A 24445-nucleotide genomic window follows, 5' to 3' on the forward strand; every position below is an offset into this window, starting at 1 on the left:
CTGGGACACAACAGCACACAGACCAACACAGCAGTAAACTATAGTGTGCATGGGAAGACAGATACCACCATCTTAGAAAGGTGGGGAATAAATGTGATAGGTTTCCAGCCACATGTGATCCAAAAGATAACCAGCAGGCTGCAAATATTCTTGCTAGCCTGACCATTCATGAGCGCACAGCTGATCAACAGCTGTTTAACTAAGAAAATGCAGAGACACCATAAAGTGGAGTGTCAGAATCTGCAGTGTGAACAGCGTGTGACGCTGCCATGACAATCAGCAAGTTTTGAGCAAAACTCTGTGTTCCTGTGATAAAACAAGTAGGGGAAATGTGTTACCTCAGAAAGCAGCAACTGTGAGCCCCTGCTGTGATGTCTGTATACTCACTTATCATAAGTGACTTCTGCTGTTGCATGTTGAGGCCGTGTTCCTGCATGGTCCGAGACACTTATTACATTTATAAGATTATCTCAGCACAGGAACTTTTTTTTAACCATCTCATTGTAGATCTTATTAGTATACCAAGCTTTATTAATGAAAATTTTACTTTGTTTGTGGGATAATGCCTTTAAGTAGTTGTGGCATATCCAGAGACTGTGACAAAAGTTCCAAGGAGTAGAGATCACACTTATGGCAAATGATGACCCTGATCCCTGACCCTGAAAGAGCTTTGTGCAAGCATGGCTGCCCCTAAATCTCCACTTCTCAGCTTTTTGAAATCAGCTTTAGTTGTAGATACTTTATGGGATATATCGTGGACTGGCAAATAGGAAAAGTTTCTGTCATGATTCACTTATGGCTCTGGTCTATGATTTGTGACCCCGCTCTCTCCTTTGTACCTCTGTGTCCTCTTGGCTTCTGACCCAGGCTTGTTCTCTGACCACGGCTCTGCTTCCATTCTGTACCTGACACTACTCTGCTTTTGACCCTGGCTTGTTCTTTGACCACGACTCTGCTCCCCTTCTGTATCTGACGCTACTTCTCGACTTCCGACCTTGGCTTGTTCTTTGACCACGACTCTGCTCCCCTTCTGTACCTGATGCTACTTCTCTGCTTACGACCCTAACTTGTTCTTTGACCATGGCTCTGCTCCCCTTCTGTACCTCACGGTACTTCTTGGCTTACCGACCATCGGCTTCTCTTGCTCCTCTGTACTGACATGACCTCCCGCCTTCTGACACTTGGCTTGATCGCCTTCTCTGCAGACTGTCCCTGCCTTGGCACTAGTGACCCGTGGTGGGCAAGCTCCTGACTACACGTAGGAACGCTACACCATCCCTGTGTACCTGTGCTCCCTGGTGGTGAGCGTTACATTTTCCAGTATTTTTTTCTACAGTACATTTGTTTCCAGCCACATCATTAAAAAAAAAACAATTAAGCTCAATAGATTTCATCATGGTCTATTTGGGTCCTTCAGAAAACAGATCCGTCGTTGAATCATGGCTTCCGTTATCGACCATTTACACTGATTTACTGTTTCTTTGTCTTGTAGGATCGCACGATTCCTTCAGCTTCTACATCGATGAATCATCTCCAGTTGGACCAGAACAGCCGGAAACTGTCCAGAACTTTGTCTCCGTTTTTGGTACAGTTGCCAAAAAGTTGATGAGAAAGTGGTTGGCTACTCAAACCATGAACTTCACGAGCCAGATGGAGGCCGGGGTAAGGTATTTTGATCTCCGGATTTCCACTAAACCCAGAGACCCCGATAACGAGTTGTATTTCGCTCATGGATTATTTAGTGCCAAAGTGAATGAAGGACTGGAAGAGATCAACGCCTTTCTCTCCAGTCACAAGAAGGAGGTGGTGTTTTTAGACTTCAACCATTTTTATGGCATGCAGAAATCCCATCACGAAATGTTGGTGCAAATGCTGAAGGACATATTTGGGAACAAGACTTGTCCAGCTGTATTTGCCCAGGAAATAAGTCTCCAGTATCTTTGGGAAAGGAATTACCAGATCTTAGTTTTCTACCACAGCCCCGTAGCCCTCGAGGTTCCTTTCCTCTGGCCCGGGCAAATGATGCCGGCTCCTTGGGCCAACACCACAGACACAGAAAAATTAATTCAGTTCCTACAGTCATCCATTACCGAACGCAGAAAGAAAGGCTCCTTTTTTATATCTCAAGTGGTATTAACGCCAAAAGCTAGTACTGTGGTGAAAGGAGTAACCAGCGGCCTGCGAGAGACCATCACCGAACGGTAAGAGACCTTGTACCATCTGAACACCCAAGGAAATCACAAGTCATTGTCTGTGTTACTGTTCAAAAAACTGCATTGTTTTTGCTCTACTTTTTTGAAAACCACCGCGAAACGCGCGGGTAAACCCAACCTGTGACTATATGAGTTTGTTATAGGCTGCTGCACTCTGCATAGGCAGGAACTGAGATGACAAAGCTCACTGCGCTATAATGAGAGTTTTGTCATCCCCAAGTGCGATCTACACCAAGGCACGTAGTGCAGTTTTGCCCTGGATCATTTCACAAAAGGGTGAAATTTTGCACAAGCCATAGTTCTTGGCCCACAATTCAATCCCGGCTGAGGTCCCCATGATATGTCACTGATACTCCGTGTCTGCGGAAATTAAACAACATTGCTACTTACATTTTGTTGACTTTTGACCAATTTTCCATTAATTTTTTGTATTTTTACATATTTAACAATATTTGGCCCCCATAAATTTATAATGTCCCATATAATAATAATAATAATAATAATAATAATGTTCTATGTAGCCCCCATGTAGTAATAATGTTCCCCTATTTGTCTCCCATAACTTCATAATGTGCCTCTTTATGGCTCTCTTTACTTATATTGTCCCCCTACATGTCCCCCATAAATTATGTCCTATGTGACTTACCATATAGCAATAATGTCTCCATATGTGGTCCCCTTAAATTAATAATATCTCCCTTTATGGCCCCCATTTATTAATATTGACCACCTATGGGCATTTAAGGAACTGCTGAGCCTCATGTATCCACATTGTGTCACATATCTAAGGAAGAGCTGAGCCTCATGTATCCACATTGTATCATGTATCTAAGGAATAGCTGAGCCTCATGTATCCACATTGTATCATGTATCTAAGGAAGAGCTGAGCCTCATGTATCCACATTGTATCACGTATCTAAGGAAGAGCTGATCCTCATGTATCCACATTGTATCATGTATCTAAGGAAGAGCTGAGCCTCATGTATCCACATTGTATCACGTATCTAAGGAATAGCTGAGCCTCATGTATCCACATTGTATCACATATCTTAAGCCCGCTACACACGCTTCAATATATCTCACAATCCGTCGTTGGGGTCAAGTTGTAAGTGACGCACATCCGGCATCGTTAGTGAGGTATCTGCGTGTGACATCTACGTGCGATCAGGATTGAACGCAAAACCGTTGATCGCAAACACATCGTATCATTCTCTAGAATTGAGCGTTTTGTTGCACGAACCTAGTCAATTGTAACGTGTGACATCCCTCATACGATTTTGGTGTCTGATGCTATGTGCGCAGGTGTGCGCTCTGCACCGCAGCTTCAAAAAGGTCCGCTTCAGAGCGCAGCTGAAAAGCTGCGTTCTGAAGCGCCTCACAATGTCTGTCAGTCACTAATCTCTGTCAGTCGGTCACTATCTCTGTCCCTCACTCTCTGTCCATGTCAGTCTATCCCCCTCTCTCATATACTCACCGATCCCCGATCCCCGGCACTGCACGGCGTTCACACTGCTCCGGCGGCTTTTACTGTTTTGAAAAAGCCGGCCGCCCATTAAACAATCTCGTATTCCCTGCTTTCCCCGCCCACCGGCGCCTATGATTAGTTACAGTGAGACACGCCCCCACTCTGAGTGACAGGTGTCACACTGCACCCAATCACAGCAGCCGGTGGGCGTGTCTATACTGTGTAGTGAAATAAATAATTAAATAATTAAAAAAAACGGCGTGCGGTTCCCCCCCAATTTTAAAACCAGCCAGATAAAGCCGTACGGCTGAAGGCTGGTATTCTCAGGATGGGGAGCTCCACGTTATGGGGAGCCCCCCAGCCTAACAATATCAGCCAACAGCCGCCCAGAATTGCCACATACATTAGATGCGACAGTTCTGGGACTGTACCCGGCTCTTCCCGATTTACCCTGGTGCGTTGGCAAATCGGGGTAATAAGGAGTTATTGGCAGCCCATAGCTGCCAATAAGTCCTAGATTAATCATGTCAGGCGTCTATGAGACGCCCTCCATGATTAATCTGTAAATTACAGTAAATAAACACACACCCGAAAAATCCTTTATTAGAAATAAAAAACACAAACATATACCCTCATTACCAATTTAATCAGCCCCAAAAAGCCCTCCATGTCCGGCGTAATCCAGGATGGTCCAGCGTCGCTTCCAGCGCTGCTGCATGGAGGTGACCGGAGCAGCAGAAGACACAGCCGCTCCGGTCACCTCCACACAGCAAATGAAGACAGCCGTGCGATCAGCTGCTGTCACTGAGGTTACCCGCGGCCACCGCTGCATCCACCGCTGGATCCAGTGACAGCGGGTAACCTCAGTGACAGCTCAGCTGATCGCGCGGCTGTCTTCATTACCTGCGTGGAGGTGACCGGAGCGGCTGTGTCTGCTGCAGCTCCGGTCACCTCCATGCAGCAGAGCTGGAAGCGACGCTGGAGCATCCTGGATTACGCCGGACATGGAGGGCTTTTTGGGGCTGATTAAAGTGGTGAACCAGGGAATTTGTTTGTGTTTTTTATTTATAATAAAGGATTGTTCGGGTGTGTGTGTTTTTTTACTGTCACTTACAGATTAATCATGGAAGGTATCTCGTGGAGACGCCTGACATGATTAATCTAGGACTTATTGGCAGCTATGGGCTGCCAATAACTCCTTATTACCCCGATTTGCCAACGCACCAGGGTAAATCGGGAAGAGCCGGGTACAGTCCCAGAACTGTCACATATAATGTATGCGGCAATACTGGGCGGCTGTTGGCTGATATTGTTAGGCTGGGGGGCTCCCCATAACGTGGAGCTCCCCATCCTGAGAATACCAGCCTTCAGCCGTATGGCTTTATCTGGCTGGTTTTAAAATTGGGGGGGGACCGCACGCCGTTTTTTTTAATTATTTAATTATTTATTTCACTACACAGTATAGACACGCCCACCGGCTGCTGTGATTGGGTGCAGTGTGACACCTGTCACTCAGCGTGGGGGCGTGTGTCACTGCAACCAATCATAGGCGCCTGTGGGCGGGGAAAGCAGGGAATACGAGATTGTTTAATGGGCGGCCGGCTTTTTCAAAACAGTAAAAGCCGCCGCAGCAGTGTGAACGCCGTGCAGTGCCGGGGATCGGGGATTGGTGAGTATGAGAGAGGGCTGCTAACTTCAGTCACTTAGGAGATTAGCGGTCACCGGTGAGTCCTTCACAGGTGACCGCTAATCAGGGCGCGACACAGACAGAGCCGCAGCATGACCGTGAAGTCGGGTGAAGTTCACCCGAGTTCATTCTGACAGTGCGGCTCTGTCTGTGTCTGCTATCATCTGCCGTTCAGCTCTGCTACATAGCTGTCTGTGTCTGCTGTCATCTGCCATTCAGCTCTGCTACACGGCTGTCTGTGTCTGCTGTCATCTGCCGTTCAGCTCTGCTACATAGCTGTCTGTGTCTGCTGTCATCTGCCATTCAGCTCTGCTACATGGCTGTCTGTGTCTGCTGTCATCTGCCGTTCAGCTCTGCTACATAGCTGTCTGTGTCTGCTGTCAGCGGCCATGTAGCAGAGCTGAATGGCAGATGACATAGTAAAAACGCATCCCTACACATTACACACGCTTGGCAAGTCAATAAATAAAAAAAAAAAAAAAAAAAAAGGGTGCCCAAAGCATACGTCACAGAACACATGATCTAAAGGATCGCACACAAAATTGATCAATTTAACATAGACTACTAACGCTCGTGTGACAGCAAATGAACGACCTACGTGCAATCTCATAAGGTCCCGTATGCAACCTGGGCGTGTCACATCGCAAATGCGATTGTACAACTAATTGCAACGTGTAAAGTGGGCTTAAGGAAGAGCTGAGCCTCATGTATCCACATTGTATCAAGTATCTAAGGAAGAGCTGAGCCTTATGTATCCACATTGTATCACATATCTAAGGAAGAGCTGAGCCTCATGTATCCACATTTGTTAGGACCAGGAGGATGGGTAGGCCCAGGAGGTGGATCCACTGGGCTGAACACCTCACCGAGGGCAAGGTGCCGGTAGCCGGAGCACTACGGGTAGCAGGACAGTCCGTTCAGAGGAGCGGAGTGAAGAAGTCCCTGGGACCACGGAGTCTCTGAAGGTAGTCCGGGTGACGGAGCTCAGGTTCGGAGGCCGAGATGATGTTAGGCAGAGTCCAGAACCAGCGGAGCGAGGAGGTGGGTCACCACACGGATCCGGGGATCGGAGATGGTAGGGACTGACGGGATGGCAGGCAGTCACCGTTCGAGGTTCGGGAATCATCAGGACCGGTTGGCGTGACAGGAGCGACTCTACAAGAGAGATAGGTAAGTATGGCACAAGACACAGGGAGACCTGACTCCTAGCTTAGCAAACACGAAGAACAGGCCCCGCCCACTTGGAAGGATCCCCCTATATACCCTGTACCTGATTCTTCAATATCCTGTTGGAGGACACTGGCCCTTTAAGAGAGGGTCAATGACCGCGCGCGCACCCTAATGCACATGCGCGAGGCCCGGGTGCCAGAAGCCAGAGCAGGGAGTGGTGCACAGGAGGCAGGAGTGCCGGGCTGGCTCAGCGTTGCCGATGGGCGCCAGGAGCGGGGACCGGGCTGCCTGGGGACCGCAGGTGATGGGGCATGAAGGCTGTAGAGCGGGGGACCGGGAAGTCTGGCACGGGAGCGGCGGAGCGTGACCTGAGAGCGGGGAAGCGTGGCAGGGGAGCCGGTGAGCAAGGCAGGGGAGCCGGGGAGCATGGCAGAGGAGCCGGGGAGCATGGCAGGAGAGCCGGGAAGCGTGACAACATTGTATCAAGTATCTAAAGAAGAGCTGAGCCTTATGTATCCACATTGTATCACATATCTAAGGAAGAGCTGAGCCTTGAGTATCCACATTGTATGATGTATCTAAGGAAGAGACTGAGCCTCATGTATCTGACACGCCCGCACCGGGGCCTGGGGGTGACTCGTTACCAGGCCGCGGTTCTGGGATGCTTCGGTGGCAGAGGCCCGATTCCGTGACCCCGGCGGTGCCACTCAATAAAGATGGTGGTTGTGGGGTAATATTTACAGGGGAGATGTTGTGACGCCACCTGTGGTACACGGCCAGATAGGTGCCGCCGCTGCTGTTTAGTTGTCCCTGGGGTCGGTGGTGACGTAGCAGAAATGGAATAGCTCTCTACAGGTAGAGCTGAGCCCCAGGGCTATAGGGAGTAGTAGTCTGTAATGGCGGGGCGCAGGGAATAACCGGACGACACAGGGATGCAGTCACAAGGTCTTTACTCACAGTTCAGAGTTCCAGGTTACCACGTCCAGACAAATTCTGCCTTTCGAGTGCCGGGTCCTGCTGTGATGGGCTCCAGCCGATCCCGGATAGTTCGGTGGGACAAACCGGTACACCCTTCTGTGTTCCTTTCCTGGTCATCTTCCTGCGCTGACCTCTCCCGCCGGTCCCGCACCTACACACACACACAGCCCCGAGCCATTGTCCATGGACCCTCTCGGGTGGCTTCAAGCTCTATCCCTTGGCCCTATGTGGTCACCTTTTCACTGGTTGTGTGTGGATTTGGCTTCGGTACTTGCAGGAACCTCAGCCTCCAGTTAGCTAGCTCAGGCTTGAAGTTCTCCACTAGTTGAGGGGCCGGACCCCTTCTGCGGCCAAGTCCCTCCACTCCGGTACGTTGTATGTGGAACGAGGCCACAGGAGTATGATTGCTACCCATGGGCTCTAGGACCCTTTCTGTCATGCGCCTGGGCCGAGCTGCAGCAGCTCCAGACCACAGGTCTTCTCCCCTCCACTGCTCCTTCCCGACTTGCCAACTTTCTACAGTCTGCTCCCACTAACTAGACTCCACCCCCAGCTTGACCTCGGACTGTCACTAGGCTCTTACCATGGTCTGATGAGGTGGTGCTGAGTGAGAGTCTTTGTGTTTTGTGTGAACCGGTTGGTGACCCCCCTCCTTACCCAGGAATGGGATACTACACCTCTGGCTGAGATGCAGTACCTCTGTGGCAACTGAAGCTTCAGGGGCGCCACATATCCATATTGTATCACGTATCTAAGGAAGAGCTGAGCCTCATGTATCCACACTGCGTCCTGGATGTAAGGAAGTGCTGAGCCTCGTGCATGAACATTGTAGAGACTGAGCCTCGTGTCTCCTCCCGTGCTTCCTCTCAGGGACGGGTTCTCCTCAATCTTTCCGGGGCCTGGTTCGGGCAGATTTGCCTGTTTACATTTAGTAATGAGGTTATGTGATAATTGGTATTTTCCTTTTTGTGGTTGGTTTTTGTAATTTGATATTTGTTGTAGAGATGGCGCCCGTCACCGCGGCGGGTTCTGATATGTGTTCAGCGGTAACAATCTACTTTCCGTGATATCAGCCGGGGAACGCGGGAAAATAAAGGGAATTACGGAGCGTTAATGACTGAACACATAGGAAGGTAAGAGATAACCCTGCATCTCCGCGGGCCCCGGCCGGCCTCCACTCACCACGATGGCAGCAGAATTACAGATTTTCAGTCTTCTTGGTGGTCATGGAAACAACAGGATTTTTTTTTCATTCCTCAGAATTCCATAATTCATGAGCAGAAATTTGCTGACAACAGACGTGATATTTGCAGCGGAGCTGTCACCGCGAACGCCGACCATTACCGGGATATTCTCAACACAACATAATGGAGGCGACATGTGGCATCAGCATCACTTACTGCAGATGCCGGCTAAAGACCTGTCACACCAGATACCGGGCCTCATGTATCCACACTGTATCACGTATCTAAGGAAGAGCTGAGCCTCATGTATCCACACTGTATCACGTATCTAAGGAAGAGCTGAGCCTCATGTATCCACATTGTATCACGTATGTACGGAAGAGCTGAGCCTCATGTATCCACAGTGTATCACGTATCTAAGGAAGAGCTGAGCCTCATGTATCCACACTGTATCACGTATCTAAGGAAGAGCTGAGCCTCATGTATCCACACTGTATCACGTATCTAAGGAAGAGCTGAGCCTTATGTATCCACAGGGTATCACGTATCTAAGGAAGAGCTGAGCCTCATGTATCCACATTGTATCACGTATCTAAGGAAGAGCTGAGCCTCATGTATCCACATTGTATCACGTATCTAAGGAAGAGATGAGCCTCTTGTATCCACAGTGTATCACGTATCTAAGGAAGAGCTGAGCCTCATGTATCCACATTGTATCATGTATCTAAAGAAGAGCTGAGCCTCATGTATCCATATTGTATCACGTATGTAAGGAAGAGCTGAGCCTCATGTATCCACAGTGTATCACGTATCTAAGGAAGAGCTGAGCCTCATGTATCCACATTGTATCATGTATCTAAAGAAGAGCTGAGCCTCATGTATCCACATTGTATCACGTATCTAAGGAAGAACTGAGCCTCATGTATCCACAGTGTATCATGTATCTAAAGAAGAGCTGAGCCTCATGTATCCACATTGTATCACGTATCTAAGGAAGAGCTGAGCCTCATGTATCCACATTGTATCACGTATCTAAGGAAGAACTGAGCCTCATGTATCCACATTGTATCACGTATCTAAGAAAGAACTGAGCCTCATGTATCCACAGTGTATCACGTATCTAAGGAAGAACTGAGCCTCATGTATCCACAGTGTATCACATATCTAAGGAAGAGCTGAGCATCATGTATCCACATTCTATCACATATCTAAGAAAGAGCTGAGCCTCATGTATCCACAGTGTATCACGTATCTAAGGAAGAACTGAGCCTCATGTATACACAGTGTATCACATATCTAAGGAAGAGCTGAGCATCATGTATCCACATTCTATCACGTATCTAAGAAAGAGCTGAGCCTCATGTATCTACATTGTATCACGTATCTAAGGAAGAGCTGAGCTTCATGTATCTACATTGTATCACGTATCTAAAGAAGAGCTGAGCCTCATGTATCCACATTGTATCACATATCTAAGGAAGAGCTGAGCTTCATGTATCTACATTGTATCACGTATCTAAAGAAGAGCTGAGCCTCATGTATCCACATTGTATCACATATCTAAGGAAGAGCTGAGCCTCATGTATCCACATTGTATCATGTATCTAAGGAAGAGCTGAGCCTCATGTATCCACATTGTATCATGTATCTAAAGAAGAGCTGAGCCTCATGTATCCACATTGTATCATGTATCTAAGGAAGAGCTGAGCCTCATGTATCCACATTGTATCATGTATCTAAGGAAAAGCTGAGCCTCATGTATCCACATTTTATCATGTATCTAAGGAAGAGCTGAGCCTCATGTATCCACATTGTATCATGTATCTAAGGAAGAGCTGAGCCTCCTGTATCCACATTGTATCACATATCTAAGGAAGAGCTGAGCCTCATGTATCCACATTGTATCATGTATCTAAGGAAGAACTGAGCCTCATGTATCCACATTGTATCATGTATCTAAGGAAGAGCTGAGCCTCATGTGTCCACATTGTATCATGTATCTAAGGAAGAGCTGAGCCTCATGTATCCACATTGTATCATGTATCTAAGGAAGAGCTGAGCCTCATGTATCCACATTGTATTATGTATCTAAGGAAGAGCTGAGCCTCATGTATCCACTTTGTATCATGTATCTAAGGAAGAGCTGAGCCTCATGTATCCACATTGTATTATGTATCTAAGGAAGAGCTGAGCCTCATGTATCCACATTGTATCACGTATCTAAGGAAGAGTTGAGCCTCATGTATCCACATTGTATCACATATCTAAGGAAGAGCTGAGCTGCATGTATCCACATTGTATCACGTATCTAAGGAAGAGCTGAGCCTCATGTATCCACATTGTATCATGTATCTAAGGAAGAGCTGAGCCTCATTCAATCACTGCCTCCTGGATATCTGTCAAGTCAGCAGTCTTCCCCCATGATTGTGTAGCCTACTGAACCAGACTAAAGGACCATTTTATATGCTTAGGAAGCCTTTGCAGGTGTTTTGTGGTAATTTATTCTAATTTTCTGACATCACCTGCCGGCTGTGCAATAAGAGACGATGTGATCGGGTTTTGATGCTTAATTATTTATAGTTTCTTTATGTAAAAAAATAAATAAATAATAATATGGTTTTTTTTAGTGCAAAATCCAAGGTTTTCTGCAATAAAATGGATGCAATGGCAGCAAGAAAAATGCAGGAAAAAAAATCTAATATTTTGGTGCAAATACCTGCAAAAAAAAAAACAGCAGTGACTAAGAATCCAACAATACCTGAAAAAAAAAAGGTTGAAAACCAAGAAATAATTGTCCGGTACTGCAATCAGCGGCCATGCTGCGTCTCTGCGCGGCTCAGGACGGGCGCACTCACTTCTCCGCTGATAATGTAAATTGGATTTTGATTCCCAGATTAAGACTCTACAAAGCTCAAACCATTTTACGAAAAAAAAAAAAAAATTAGCATTTTTTTTTTCTTTCCCTATTTGGATTAACCCCGTCCGCTTCATCCTTCCAGACGCTGAAAGGATCAGACAAACCCAATCTGAATCCATCAGCGTCTTGAAACTTTGCCCTCCCCTAGTAGATGAATTGTGAATGTCTAAAGGGGGACGATGAATTATGTGATTGATGAGCAATTATGTCTCCGTCCGCCATTATGTATGTGTTACACGTTCGCACAATTACTGCTGTCTGATTACCTCTGTCATTGTCCTGACTGGCCGCGCGGCCACCGCAGGTTCTCACACTACTGACCTGTCTTCGCAGAGTTAATTTAAAAGGAAAGCGCCGGGCGTCCAGATATGGGGGTATTTTTAGCAGAGTCGGGTACGAGGCCTCTTCTACATGCTTGGATGACTTATCTGTAGAAGAGAAGAAGTCATTAAGAAAACAGCGCCGTTATTTGGTAGCTCTGCATGTGGGCCCTGCACCCCGTCGGCTGCAAAGCTCCCGGGGAAAGACTTTTATTACAAAATACAATGTACTTTAGCTGAAAAATGGCTCCAATTGTAAAAATATATTTATCACAAATGGAGGGCGATATAGTGCATCCTCCCTTTATAGGATGATTGAACCTGGCGCATGCGCAACAAATAAATATGGCGCATGCTTAATTTTCTTCTTTTCATTTTACACCCATAAAAGGAAATTTATTAATAAAAATGTAATAGAATTTTAGGCAAATCTGTGCACTCCCTAATAAATTTGGCGCCGAGTAACAATGAACCTATCGCCTGCAGGAGTAAATGGTGCCAAATGTAATAAACTGGCATCTAAAGTGTTAAATTAGATCATTTTTTGATGCAACTTTTCTACAGTTTCGATGCTTTTCTCCTCCTACCGGAGTAAAAATTGCGACTTTTTGAAAAGTTCCTAAATCTGGGTAAAACCGCGCCCCCTTCAACAAAGGGGCGTAAAATAGCAAAAGTTCCAAAGATGGCGCACACCAGAACGTGGCAATTTAGTGCATTTCAAAAAATGGAGCAAACATCATGACAGAAAAAGAGTTTCTCTCTGTCCCTCTCTCTCTACATCTTTCTCTCTGTCCACTGCTCTCCCTGTCCACCTCTCTATCTCTTTCTGTCTGTCTCTGTCTGTCTCTCTCTCTGTATCTCTGTCTGTCTCTGTATCTCTGTCTGTCTCTCTCTGTATCTCTGTCTGTCTCTCTCTCTGTATCTCTGTCTGTCTCTCTCTCTGTATCTCTGTCTCTCTCTCTGTATCTCTGTCTGTCTCTGTCTGTCTCTGTCCGTCTCATTGTCTGTTTCTGTCTATCTCTGTCTCTCTGTCTGTTTCTGTCTATCTATGTCTCTGCCTGTCTCTGTATCTCTGTCTGTCTCTCTGTCTGTCTGTCTCTGTATCTCTGTCTGTCTCTCTAGGTGTCTGTCTCTGTCTCTTTTTCTGTCTATGTTTGTCTCTCTTGGTGTCTATCTCTCTGTCTGTCTTTGTCTCTCTGTCTTTCTATGTCTCTCTTTGTCTCTCCATCTGTCCCTCTCTTTGTCTGTCTGTCTCTCTCTCTCTGTCTGCCTCTCCATGTCTGTCTGTCTCTCTTTGGCTATGAGTCTGTCTGCTTCTCTCTGTCTCTCTGTCTTTATATGTCTCTTTCTTTCTGTCTCACTCTGTCTCTGTCTGTCTCACTCTCTGTGTGCCTGTCTCTGTGTGTTTCTGTCTCTGTGTGTCTCTGTCTGTCTCACTCTCTGTGTGTCTGTCTCACTCTCTGTGTGTCTGTCTCACTCTCTGTGTGTCTGTCTCTGTGTGTCTCTTTACAGAAGAAGAGACGGCTTGGAAGAATCAGATTTATTAATAACTACCTGTAGTACCCGGCATTGACCAGGATAGTAACTACGTTTCTCTCTGTCCCTCTCTCTCTACATCTGTCTCTCTCTCTCTCTGTCCACTGCTCTACCTGTCTGCCTCTCTATCTCTCTCTGTCTGTCTCTGTATCTCCGTCTGTCTCTCTGTCTTGCTGTCTGTCTCTCTCGGGGTGTCTCTTTTTCTCTCTCTGTCTGTCTCTCTCTGTCTGTCTCTCTCTGGGTGTCTCTCTCTGGGTGTCTCTCTCTGGGTGTCTCTCTCTGGGTGTCTATCTCTCTGGGTGTCTCTTTTTCTCTCTCTGTCTCTCTGTCTTTCTATGTCTCTCTCTGTCTCTCTGGCTGTCCCTCTCTTTGTCTCTCTGTCTGCCTCTCCATGTCTCTTTGTCTGTCTCTGTCTCTCTCTGTCTCTCTGGCTGTCCCTCTCTTTGTCTGTCTCTTTCTGTCTCTCCATGTCTCTCTGTCTGTCTCTGTCTATGTGTCTGTCTGTCTCTCTGTCTTTATATGTCTCTCTCTGTCTATTTCTGTCTGTCTCTCTGTCTTTATATGTCTCTCTCTGTCTGTCTCTGTCTGTCTGTCTCACTCTCTGTGTGTCTCTGTCTCTGTGTGTATCTGTACAGAAGAAGAGACGGCTTGGAGGAATCAGATTTATTAATAATGTGCACTGCTTTTATGATGCAAAATAAGGAGGAGAAAGGAGACGTGATGCCAAGGATAATATTTCACGTGAAACATACTGGTTAAATTAGCGCAGTTTCTGCCTTCTTTTCGGTTTTGTTGTCTGCCTTTACTACAGCTTACAGTCTTCAGTGTCACTGTGCTCTTCCAAACCTTCAGAGGCAATAGTACCTCTGCTAGCGGCATCGGAGAGAGGTGAGTTTGGGCCACACCACTGTTACGGGTGTGTCACAGGTGACAGACAGTCCTGTGGTGTCCGGCAACAGAAGGTCACAGCGTTTGGCTGCGCAGAATGCTCCCTGACTTTCTATTCCTGCTGTCAGTACTCATTGTACTAGGTATCTCCTCTGCTAGGTTTTCATCCTTTTCCCTTTTAAGACCCTGCGGAGCTTCTTTTCCTTTCAGCGGCTAATCATCTGTATTTCCCCTTGCGTTTAAATACTCCTTCTTTCCCTGGACTGGTGCTGGTGATATTATTCAGTTCATTCTAGCTCTGGATGCAAGCAGGTGGCTTGTACTCCTCTGTAGAATCATTGCTGAAGCTTTGCTGAACTCTTACCTGAGTCATCTAATGATAAGTAGTTCATGCTTTTCCTCCTGTGTGTCCCCCTTGTGTTGTTTATAGTGTTTAGTGGGGTTGACGAAGAGCTCATCCCACCCATTCCCTATTTAGGGCGCAGCACTAGGGATACCTAGGGTCAGGTATCTGGCTCGGCACATAGGTGCAGAACCTATTTAGGCTGCTGAGGGACCCCAGGTACCAGCAGTAGGTTTGGTCAGGGGTCACCATCTCCCTCTTCCCTAGACACAGAGTTTCCATTTCTCTGTTCACTTGGTCCTTCCCCGTACCTTGCGTGACAGCCACTGATCCAAACTGTCAATCATCGGGAGCGCACCCTACCTTGGCAAGCCGGGAGGCAGAGGAGCGGTGCGCTCCAGAGGATTTATGTATCCTTTATCTATCAGAGCTGGGTTACAGCCGTGGGACCACATAGACAAAATAAAACTCATGCACACAAAAATGAAGAAAATGGAGGAATCTTGTCTTATGAATTGGGTGAATTTTTATTGTAGCCGACTTATGAAAATAAGAAGAACCAACGTTTCGGCTCTTAGGAGTCTTCATCAAGGTATATCTGGCTACATAAACGAAAATAAATCATTGGTTACAGAATTTCCCCATTTATAATTTGAAGATAAATACAAGAAAGTATATACAAAATAACAGTTTTTGGAACATTGTAGAGAGTTCAGGAGCATTGTGATAACCATTGCAGCTCTTGTGGTGGTTGATAACCAGTTTTGCCAGATTACTGTGAGGTCAGCCTCTCTAGTTGTGCAGTAAACGTGTCCCGTACCTGTGATAAATGTCGTTGTTCCACTCCCAGGATGTCTTTTCATCATTTTCTGCAGATTTCTGGCGTCCTGCATTAGTCAGTAATGGCCGGGCGCAGTCGTCTAACACAGCGGCAGCGTCACTAATAATTATACGTGATAAATATTTATAAATTAACCAGTAATAGGAGCACTCACAGGCTCCGCAATCAGCGCACAATCGCTTTATGGCTTTTCTGACATTTAGTGGCGGTAATTATCTTTCTTCATTGAAGGATTGTACTTTTAGATTTTTCACCTCCAAAATTCTGCGATGGAGAAGATGGAGAAAATAATAGCATAAAGGTTAGAGTGGTGGTAAATCTGAGCCCAGCCATAATCAGGAGTAATCCGAAAACATGATCCTACTGCACTATTAAAATGCCCGTCCATCCTGCTCCCAGTGATAACCCGAGTCTTAGACCACCACCGAAATTCTTCCCGTTCAGTATCCTTTCTTTCCTATAAGCATAGATCCCCTTTACGTATAGCAAGATATGGTTACAACTTCTACCTCCTGCAGCAGCACCTCCCACTTCACTTCCTGCAGCATATCCCACCCTCATCTACTGCAGCAGCACCTTTCCCTTCACTTTGTGCAGCAGCACCTCCCACTTCACTTTGTGCAGCAGCACCTCCCACTTCACTTTGTGCAGCAGCACCTTCTACATCCAGTTACTGCAGCACCACCTCCCACTTCACTTTGTGCAGCAGCACCTCCTACATCCACTTACTGCAGCAGTACCTCCCACTTCACTTTGTGCAGCAGCACCTCCCACTTCACTTTGTGCAGCAGCACCTCCCACTTCACTTTGTGCAGCAGCACCTCCCACTTCACTTTGTGCAGCAGCACCTCCCACTTCACTTTGTGCAGCAGTACCTCCCACTTCACTTTGTGCAGCAGCACCTCCCACTTCACTTTGTGCAGCTTCACCTTCTACATCCAGTTACTGCAGCAGCACCTCCCACATCACTTTGTGCAGCAGCACCTCCTACATCCACTTACTTCAGCAGCACCTCCCACTTCACTTTGTGCAGCAGCATATCCCACCCTCATCTACTGCAGCAGCACCTCCTCCTACTTACTGCAGCAGTACCTCCCACCAGTGGCGTAGCAAAGGGGAGGGGGCGGAACGCCCCGGGCAGCATGTGTCAGGGGGTTGGCATTTTGGGGGTAAAAAATAAAAAATAGAAAAACATAAAAGCAATGAAGAGTTATGTAATAAAAGGCTAAGTAAGATTTGCCGCCCCCGCTTGACCTTGAGCTGCATATAATTTACATATTAGTTTATAGAAAAGGGCCATCCGCTGCTGCATTCCTGAACATCTTTAAATTCCATTCATAGTAACGAGGTTAACCACGACCAGTGCAGCCCCACTACGCTGCCAGCTTCCTCTCTATGATTGGCTGCACGTGCTAGCGAGCTCAGTTCGCCCCGCACAAAGAAATCCAAATTTGATTGTAGTTCCATGAAAAATAAATATTTTGATGGCTTTCCAGATTTTTGAAGGTACCTGGATTATCGATGGCCAACGGAGGGGGGCGGCAAATTTGACGACCGCCCTCGGCGGCAAAAGCAGTTGCTACGCCACCGCCTCCCACCCTCATCTACTGCAGCAGCACCTCCTACTTCACTTCCTGCAGCAGCATATCCCACCCTCATCTACTGCAGCAGCACCTCCTACTTCACTTCCTGCAGCAGCATATCCCACCCTCATCTACTGCAGCAGCACCTCCTACTTCACTTCCTGCAGCAGTACACCCAACTTCCACTTAAGTCAGAAGCAACTTCCACTTCCACTTACTACAGCAGAATCCCCACTGCAGCAGCATCTCAGCAATTCTACTTACTACAGCACTGCACCACAACAGCCATTTAATATAGCAGCACCTCCTACTTCCACTTACTGCAGCAGTGCCCCACGACTTCTGTTCCCTACAACAGTGCTCCCACTTCCACTTGCTACAGCAGTGCTACGATTTACAGCATCTCCTTTAGTTATACTCACTGCAGCAGCACACCCAACTTCCACTTACTGCAGCAGCACACCCAACTTCCACTTACTGCAGAAGCACACCCAACTTCCACTTACTGCAGAAGCACACCCAACTTCCACTTACTGCAGAAGCACACCCAACTTCCACTTACTGCAGAAGTACACCCAACTTCCACTTACTGCAGAAGCACACCCAACTTCCACTTACTGCAGAAGCACACCCAACTTCCACTTACTGCAGAAGCACACCCAACTTCCACTTACTGCAGAAGCACACCCAACTTCCACTTACTGCAGAAGCACACCCAACTTCCACTTACTGCAGAAATACACCCAACTTCCACTTACTACAGAAGCACACCCAACTTCCACTTACTGCAGAAATACACCCAACTTCCACTTACTGCAGAAATACACCCAACTTCCACTTACTGCAGAAGCACACCCAACTTCCACTTATTGTAGAAGCACACCCAACTTCCACTTACTGCAGAAATACACCCAACTTCCACTTACTGCAGAAGCACACCCAACTTCCACTTACTGCAGAAATACACCCAACTTCCACTTACTGCAGAAGCACACCCAACTTCCACTTACTGCAGAAATACACCCAACTTCCACTTACTGCAGAAGCACACCCAACTTCCACTTACTGCAGAAGCACACCCAACTTCCACTTACTGCAGAAATACACCCAACTTCCACTTACTGCAGAAGCACACCCAACTTCCACTTACTGCAGAAATACACCCAACATCCACTTACTGCAGAAGCACACCCAACTTCCACTTACTGCAGAAGCACACCCAACTTCCACTTATTGCAGAAGCATACCCAACTTCCACTTACTGCAGAAGCACACCCAACTTCCACTTACTGCAGAAATACACCCAACATCCACTTACTGCAGAAGCACACCCAACTTCCACTTACTGCAGAAGCACACCCAACTTCCACTTACTGCAGAAGCACACCCAACTTCCACTTACTGCAGAAGCACACCCAACTTCCACCTATTGCAGAAGCACACCCAACTTCCACTTACTGCAGAAGCACACCCAACTTCCACTTATTGCAGAAGCACACCCAACTTCCACTTACTGCAGAAGCACACCCAACTTCCACTTATTGCAGAAGCACACCCAACTTCCACTTACTGCAGAAGCACACCCAACTTCCACTTATTGCAGAAGCACACCCAACTTCCACTTACTGCAGAAGCACACCCAACTTCCACTTACTGCAGAAGCACACCCAACTTCCACTTACTGCAGAAGCACACCCAACTTCCACTTACTGCAGAAGCACACCGAACTTCCACTTACTGCAGAAGCACACCCAACTTCCACTTACTGCAGAAGCACACCCAACTTCCACTTACTGCAGAAGCACACCCAACTTCCACTTACTGCAGAAGCACACCCAACTTCCACTTACTGCAGAAGTACACCCAACTTCCACTTACTGCAGAAGCACACCCAACTTCCACTTACTGCAGAAATACACCCAACTTCCACTTACTGCAGAAGCACACCCAACTTCCACTTACTGCAGAAGCACACCCAACTTCCACTTACTGCAGAAATACACCCAACTTCCACTTACTGCAGAAGCACACCCAACTTCCACTTACTGCAGAAATACACCCAACATCCACTTACTGCAGAAGCACACCCAACTTCCACTTACTGCAGAAGCACACCCAACTTCCACTTATTGCAGAAGCATACCCAACTTCCACTTACTGCAGAAGCACACCCAACTTCCACTTACTGCAGAAATACACCCAACATCCACTTACTGCAGAAGCACACCCAACTTCCACTTACTGCAGAAGCACACCCAACTTCCACTTACTGCAGAAGCACACCCAACTTCCACTTATTGCAGAAGCACACCCAACTTCCACTTACTGCAGAAGCACACCCAACTTCCACTTATTGCAGAAGCACACCCAACTTCCACTTACTGCAGAAGCACACCCAACTTCCACTTACTGCAGAAGCACACCCAACTTCCACTTACTGCAGAAGCACACCCAACTTCCACTTACTGCAGAAGCACACCGAACTTCCACTTACTGCAGAAGCACACCCAACTTCCACTTACTGCAGAAGCACACCCAACTTCCACTTACTGCAGAAGCACACCCAACTTCCACTTACTGCAGAAGCACACCCAACGTCCACTTACTGCAGAAGCACACCCAACTTCCACTTACTGCAGAAGCACACCGAACTTCCACTTACTGCAGAAGCACACCCAACTTCCACTTACTGCAGAAGCACACCGAACTTCCACTTACTGCAGAAGCACACCCAACTTCCACTTACTGCAGAAGCACACCCAACTTCCACTTACTGCAGAAGCACACCCAACTTCCACTTACTGCAGAAGCACACCCAACTTCCACTTACTGCAGAAGCACACCGAACTTCCACTTACTGCAGAAGCACACCCAACTTCCACTTACTGCAGAAGCACACCCAACTTCCACTTACTGCAGAAGCACACCCAACTTCCACTTACTGCAGAAGCACACCCAACGTCCACTTACTGCAGAAATACACCGAACTTCCACTTACTGCAGAAGTACACCCAACTTCCACTTACTGCAGAAGCACACCCAACTTCCACTTACTGCAGAAGTACACCCCATCACTTCCTGTAGCAGCACATCCAAACTCATCTACTGTGCAGCACGACCCAAGTTAATGAAACAGTACCTTTCCTACTTCATCTTCTGCAGCAGCTGGAATCCCCTCCCCAACCTCTTGTATAAAGTGTCAGCATTGTAGGTTTGGTGCTGCGGCTCGCTCGGTAATATTTCTGTACAGCAGTACTGGCTCCGACCCTCCAGTGTTGTAGTTTTTGCACAGAGGTTGTGTAGTGGCCGTTCTTAGTACTGCAGCGCGTAGTAATCGTTCTCGGTATTGCAGCTCAGCTCTGTACACTGTATAGTGGCCATTCTTGGCACTGCAGCTCAGCTCTGTACATTGCGTAGTGGCTGTTCTCAGTACTGCAGCTTATATCCGTACACTGTGTAGTAGCTGTTCTTAATACTGCTTGTTACTCCTTGTATTTTCCTTTCCTTCTTTTCCTGTTGAGCCTCTTGCTTCTGTAGGGATTTAAAAATAATAGAAGTGTCAGGTGCCGCTGAGGTCATAGTCTGTATAGGTACCAAACTTATCACTCTGGGCCTCAATGCGGCTTCCTTGGTGTCTGCATCTGCTCAGACATTTCCTTTAGCTTCATCGGTGTCAGCTCGGGTGTAAGTTTTTATCTTCACTATGCCTAGCTTTTATTGGTAACACAAAAGCCTAAATCTCAGCTTATACTCTGTGGGGTTTTTTGAGTTTCCAATTGAAGATTATGAAAGTTTTAGCTTTCCATATTGAACTATAATCATGAGAAATTCCAAAAGCATATCCACTGCCTGTATACACATTAGCCATCTTATCCTTTGCCGCTCTACACACCCAAGTGAGTGCCTTCAGCTCTGTCTCCTGTGCCAATAGGTGAGTTGTTCAGCTTTTATTACCTCATGCTGTGTCACCACAACATATCCAGTGTAGAATCAGCCAACATTTTGGTAGTAGGTTCCAGCTACAAAAAACTCAAAATGTGCATTAGAATCGAGCTCATCTGAGACATGATCAAACCTTGCTTTTTCCTGTGGAATCAAAGCAATGTAATCATGAGGTGAGCCGATGGGGGCTATATTGCTTGCACTGCCGCCTCATGTGACCTTTTGTCTGCAGCTGTAATAGACAATAGACTACTGCCATATCCTCTCTCCCCCCTACTCTATGGTAAGTCAAGGATGAATCAATTCCTGCTCCTCCCATTTAGCTACTTGCAGCAGGTCTTTTGTGGCCTTCCCTCTGCACTCATGGCACACTTTCCTAAGTGTCTCACTTATGGGTTTTTTTTAGTCTGTCTACAAAAGCAGTTCTTAAAATGCATGTGACGACATGGACTCTGTCAATTCCTAGCATGGGTTATGTTTCTTAAAATTCAGCTAGACATAATGATAGTTTCTTTATAAATGGGAGATAAGCCCCTCATTGCTTCTACAAGACTTTTAGGGTCCCGTCACACATAGCGATGTTCCAGCGATCCGACCCGGCATAGATCGCTGGAGCGTAGCTACATGGTCACTGGTGAGCTGTCAATCAGGCAGATCTCCACCGCGATCAGTGACTAGCCACCAGCCACCCATGTAACGATGCTGTGCTTGCTTGCCAGGGTACACATCGGGTAACTATGTTGCATAGTTACCCGATATTTACCCTGGCTATGTGTGCAGGAAGCCGGCGTCTGGCAGCCTGTAACCGGAGTACGCTGGTAACCATGGTACACATCGGGTAACTAAGCAAAGCGCTTGGTGGGTGTCCGCCGCAAGCAAGGTGCTGCTGGTTTGGAGTAAGTAGCCCTGTAAGCTCTGAGGCACGGACATTCTAATCCCTGGTGAGCCAGCGGAAGGGTGAGAAACTGTTACCGGTTACATTTTGTGGTTTTGCTGGTTATGTGTCATGTGCCGTTAATTATTTGGGGATCCAATAAAGTCTTAATATTGTGGTTCCCTCGTCCTGTGTGGTCTGAGTAGTGTTACGGCCACGGTTAAGGAGGTCGGGCGTTCAGTTGTGATGAGCCCTGAGCTATGCTGTCTTTCTAAAGGCGGCTGGGTCAGCGGATGAGAGCACCCACTGACCCCCGTGTCTCCACAGGAGAGCACCACTGACCCCCGTGTCTCCACAGGAGAGCACCACTGACCCCCGTGTCTCCACAGGAGAGCACCCACTGACCCCCGGGTCTCCACAGGAGAGCACCCACTGACCCCTGTGTCTCCACAGGAGAGCACCACTGACCCCCGTGTCTCCACAGGAAAGCACCCACTGACCCCCGGGTCTCCACAGGAGAGCACCACTGACCCCCGTGTCTCCACAGGAGAGCACCACTGACCCCCGTGTCTCCACAGGAGAGCACCACTGACCCCCGTGTCTCCACAGGAGAGCACCACTGACCCCCGTGTCTCCACAGGAGAGCACCACTGACCCCCGTGTCTCCACAGGAGAGCACCACTGACCCCCGTGTCTCCACAGGAGAGCACCACTGACCCCCGTGTCTCCACATCATATATTAAGGACATTCTGTACAATTAATCTGCAAATGGGAAAGATGCTTTTTCACTGTTTCACCTGAGTCATGTCATTTAATGTTTTGGATTGTTCCCTCTTCTTTGTCAGCATTATCAACCTAAATCCCTTCCACACAAGGAAAAGGGGAAGGTGCAGCCACACGCAACTGGTCCCTACATAGACTAAAAGATGGTAGCCACACAACTGACAGCACCACTTTGGACGTGGCTCCCTAAAAGCCTGACTAGGGGTTTCTCGTGCCTCCAAAAAGAAACAAAGGGGAGTCCACCACATACTACATACGAGGGAGAGGAAGGTGTGCAAGAACAAACAGAAAACCAGAATGAGAAAATTAAAACAAGTTCAAATAAGGTGAAAGGATCAGGGGCTGGAAAGGAGATCACACCGACTCACAGCAGGAACTCCACTGGTGCTTACTATAAACTTAAACCCCTTAAGATGAAGGGATGAAACTCCCAGGAACAATTCCACATAGAAATAGAGCCAGCAAGAGAGTGCAGTGAGGGTTGACCGTATATAACCCAACCCAGAATAGTGGGAAAAGGAGAAACACCTGGACAGGAACAAATCTGAAAGGATGGGAAAACAAAGAACAGAAGAACCATCATCATTTGGACATCGAAGAAAGGGCAATAGCTCAGCCGACAGATAAACCGACCATGAAACCACAGTTCACCAGATCGAATCCCCAAACAGAGCAATGACAGTTAGAGCTCAAGGCTGCCAGACTTTCCACTACTCAATGTTTTGGAGTGGCCATCACAAAGCCCTGATCTCAATACTATTGAAAAAGTATGGGCTACTCAATGTTTTGGAGTGGCCATCACAAAGCCCTGATCTCAATGATATTGAAATATTATGGGATACTCTGTGTTTTGGAGTGGCCACCACAAAACCCTGATCTCAATACTATTGACAATTTATGCTATGTTCATTGTTTTGGAGTGGCCATCACAAAACCCTGAACTCAATCCTATTGAAAAAGTATGGGGTACTCAATGTTTTGGCGTGGCCATCACAAAACCCTGATCTCAATGATATTGAAATATTATGGGATACTCTATGTTTTTGAGTGGCCATCACAAAACCCTGATCTCAATGCTATTGACAATTTATGGTATGTTCATTGTTTTGGAGTGGCAATCACAAAGTCCTGATCTCAATCCTACTGAAAATTTATGGGCAAAGCTGAAAAGGTTGGTGCGAGCGGCAACCTAAAAACATGGCTCAGTGGAAGGAGATCCAAAACGTTTCCCCCAAATCACACAGTGTAAGGGCAATGGCACCAAATGCTAATGACGTGTGGAAACTTTTAATTTTGCAGAAAGTAATAAAAATTTCTTAAAACATTCTCTCTTTCTCATTATTCTCTCATTTGGCAAAAATAAATAATTTTGGTTCCTAATTGACCGAAAAAGGGAAAAGTTGATTCTGATTTAATGTCAGATAGTGAGAAAAACCTGCAGATGTGTCATTATAGAGAGGGAGGGAAAAACCTGCAGATGTGTCTTTATAGAGAGGGAGGGAAAAACCTGCAGATGTGTCTGTATAGAGAGCGGAGGGGAAAACCTGCGGATGTGTCTGTATAGAGAGCAGAGGGAAAAACCTTCAGATGTGTCTTTATAGAGAGCGGAGGGAAAAACCTGCAGCTGTGCCTTTATAGAGAGCGGAGGGGAAACCTCTGGTTTTAACTGTGTGCATGGAGCCCAACTCTGTTTCTAATCTCTTTTTCTGCAGCCAATATA

At 47.0% G+C, this 24445-nt stretch overlaps 1 protein-coding gene across 2 annotated transcripts in view; it reads left to right on the top strand.

Moving 5' to 3' along the window:
* PLCXD3 (phosphatidylinositol specific phospholipase C X domain containing 3) overlaps positions 1 to 24445 on the top strand; it is a 142331-nt gene that overhangs the window by 51845 nt on the left and 66041 nt on the right. For both annotated transcript variants that reach the window (XM_075343707.1, XM_075343699.1), the window contains exon 2: positions 1493 to 2201. In XM_075343707.1, the coding sequence (XP_075199822.1) occupies positions 1493 to 2201 (709 nt within the window). The remainder of the gene's footprint in view (positions 1 to 1492; positions 2202 to 24445) is intronic.

This window comes from Anomaloglossus baeobatrachus, chromosome 1 (assembly GCF_048569485.1).
Source record: "Anomaloglossus baeobatrachus isolate aAnoBae1 chromosome 1, aAnoBae1.hap1, whole genome shotgun sequence".
NCBI lineage: Eukaryota > Metazoa > Chordata > Amphibia > Anura > Aromobatidae > Anomaloglossus > Anomaloglossus baeobatrachus.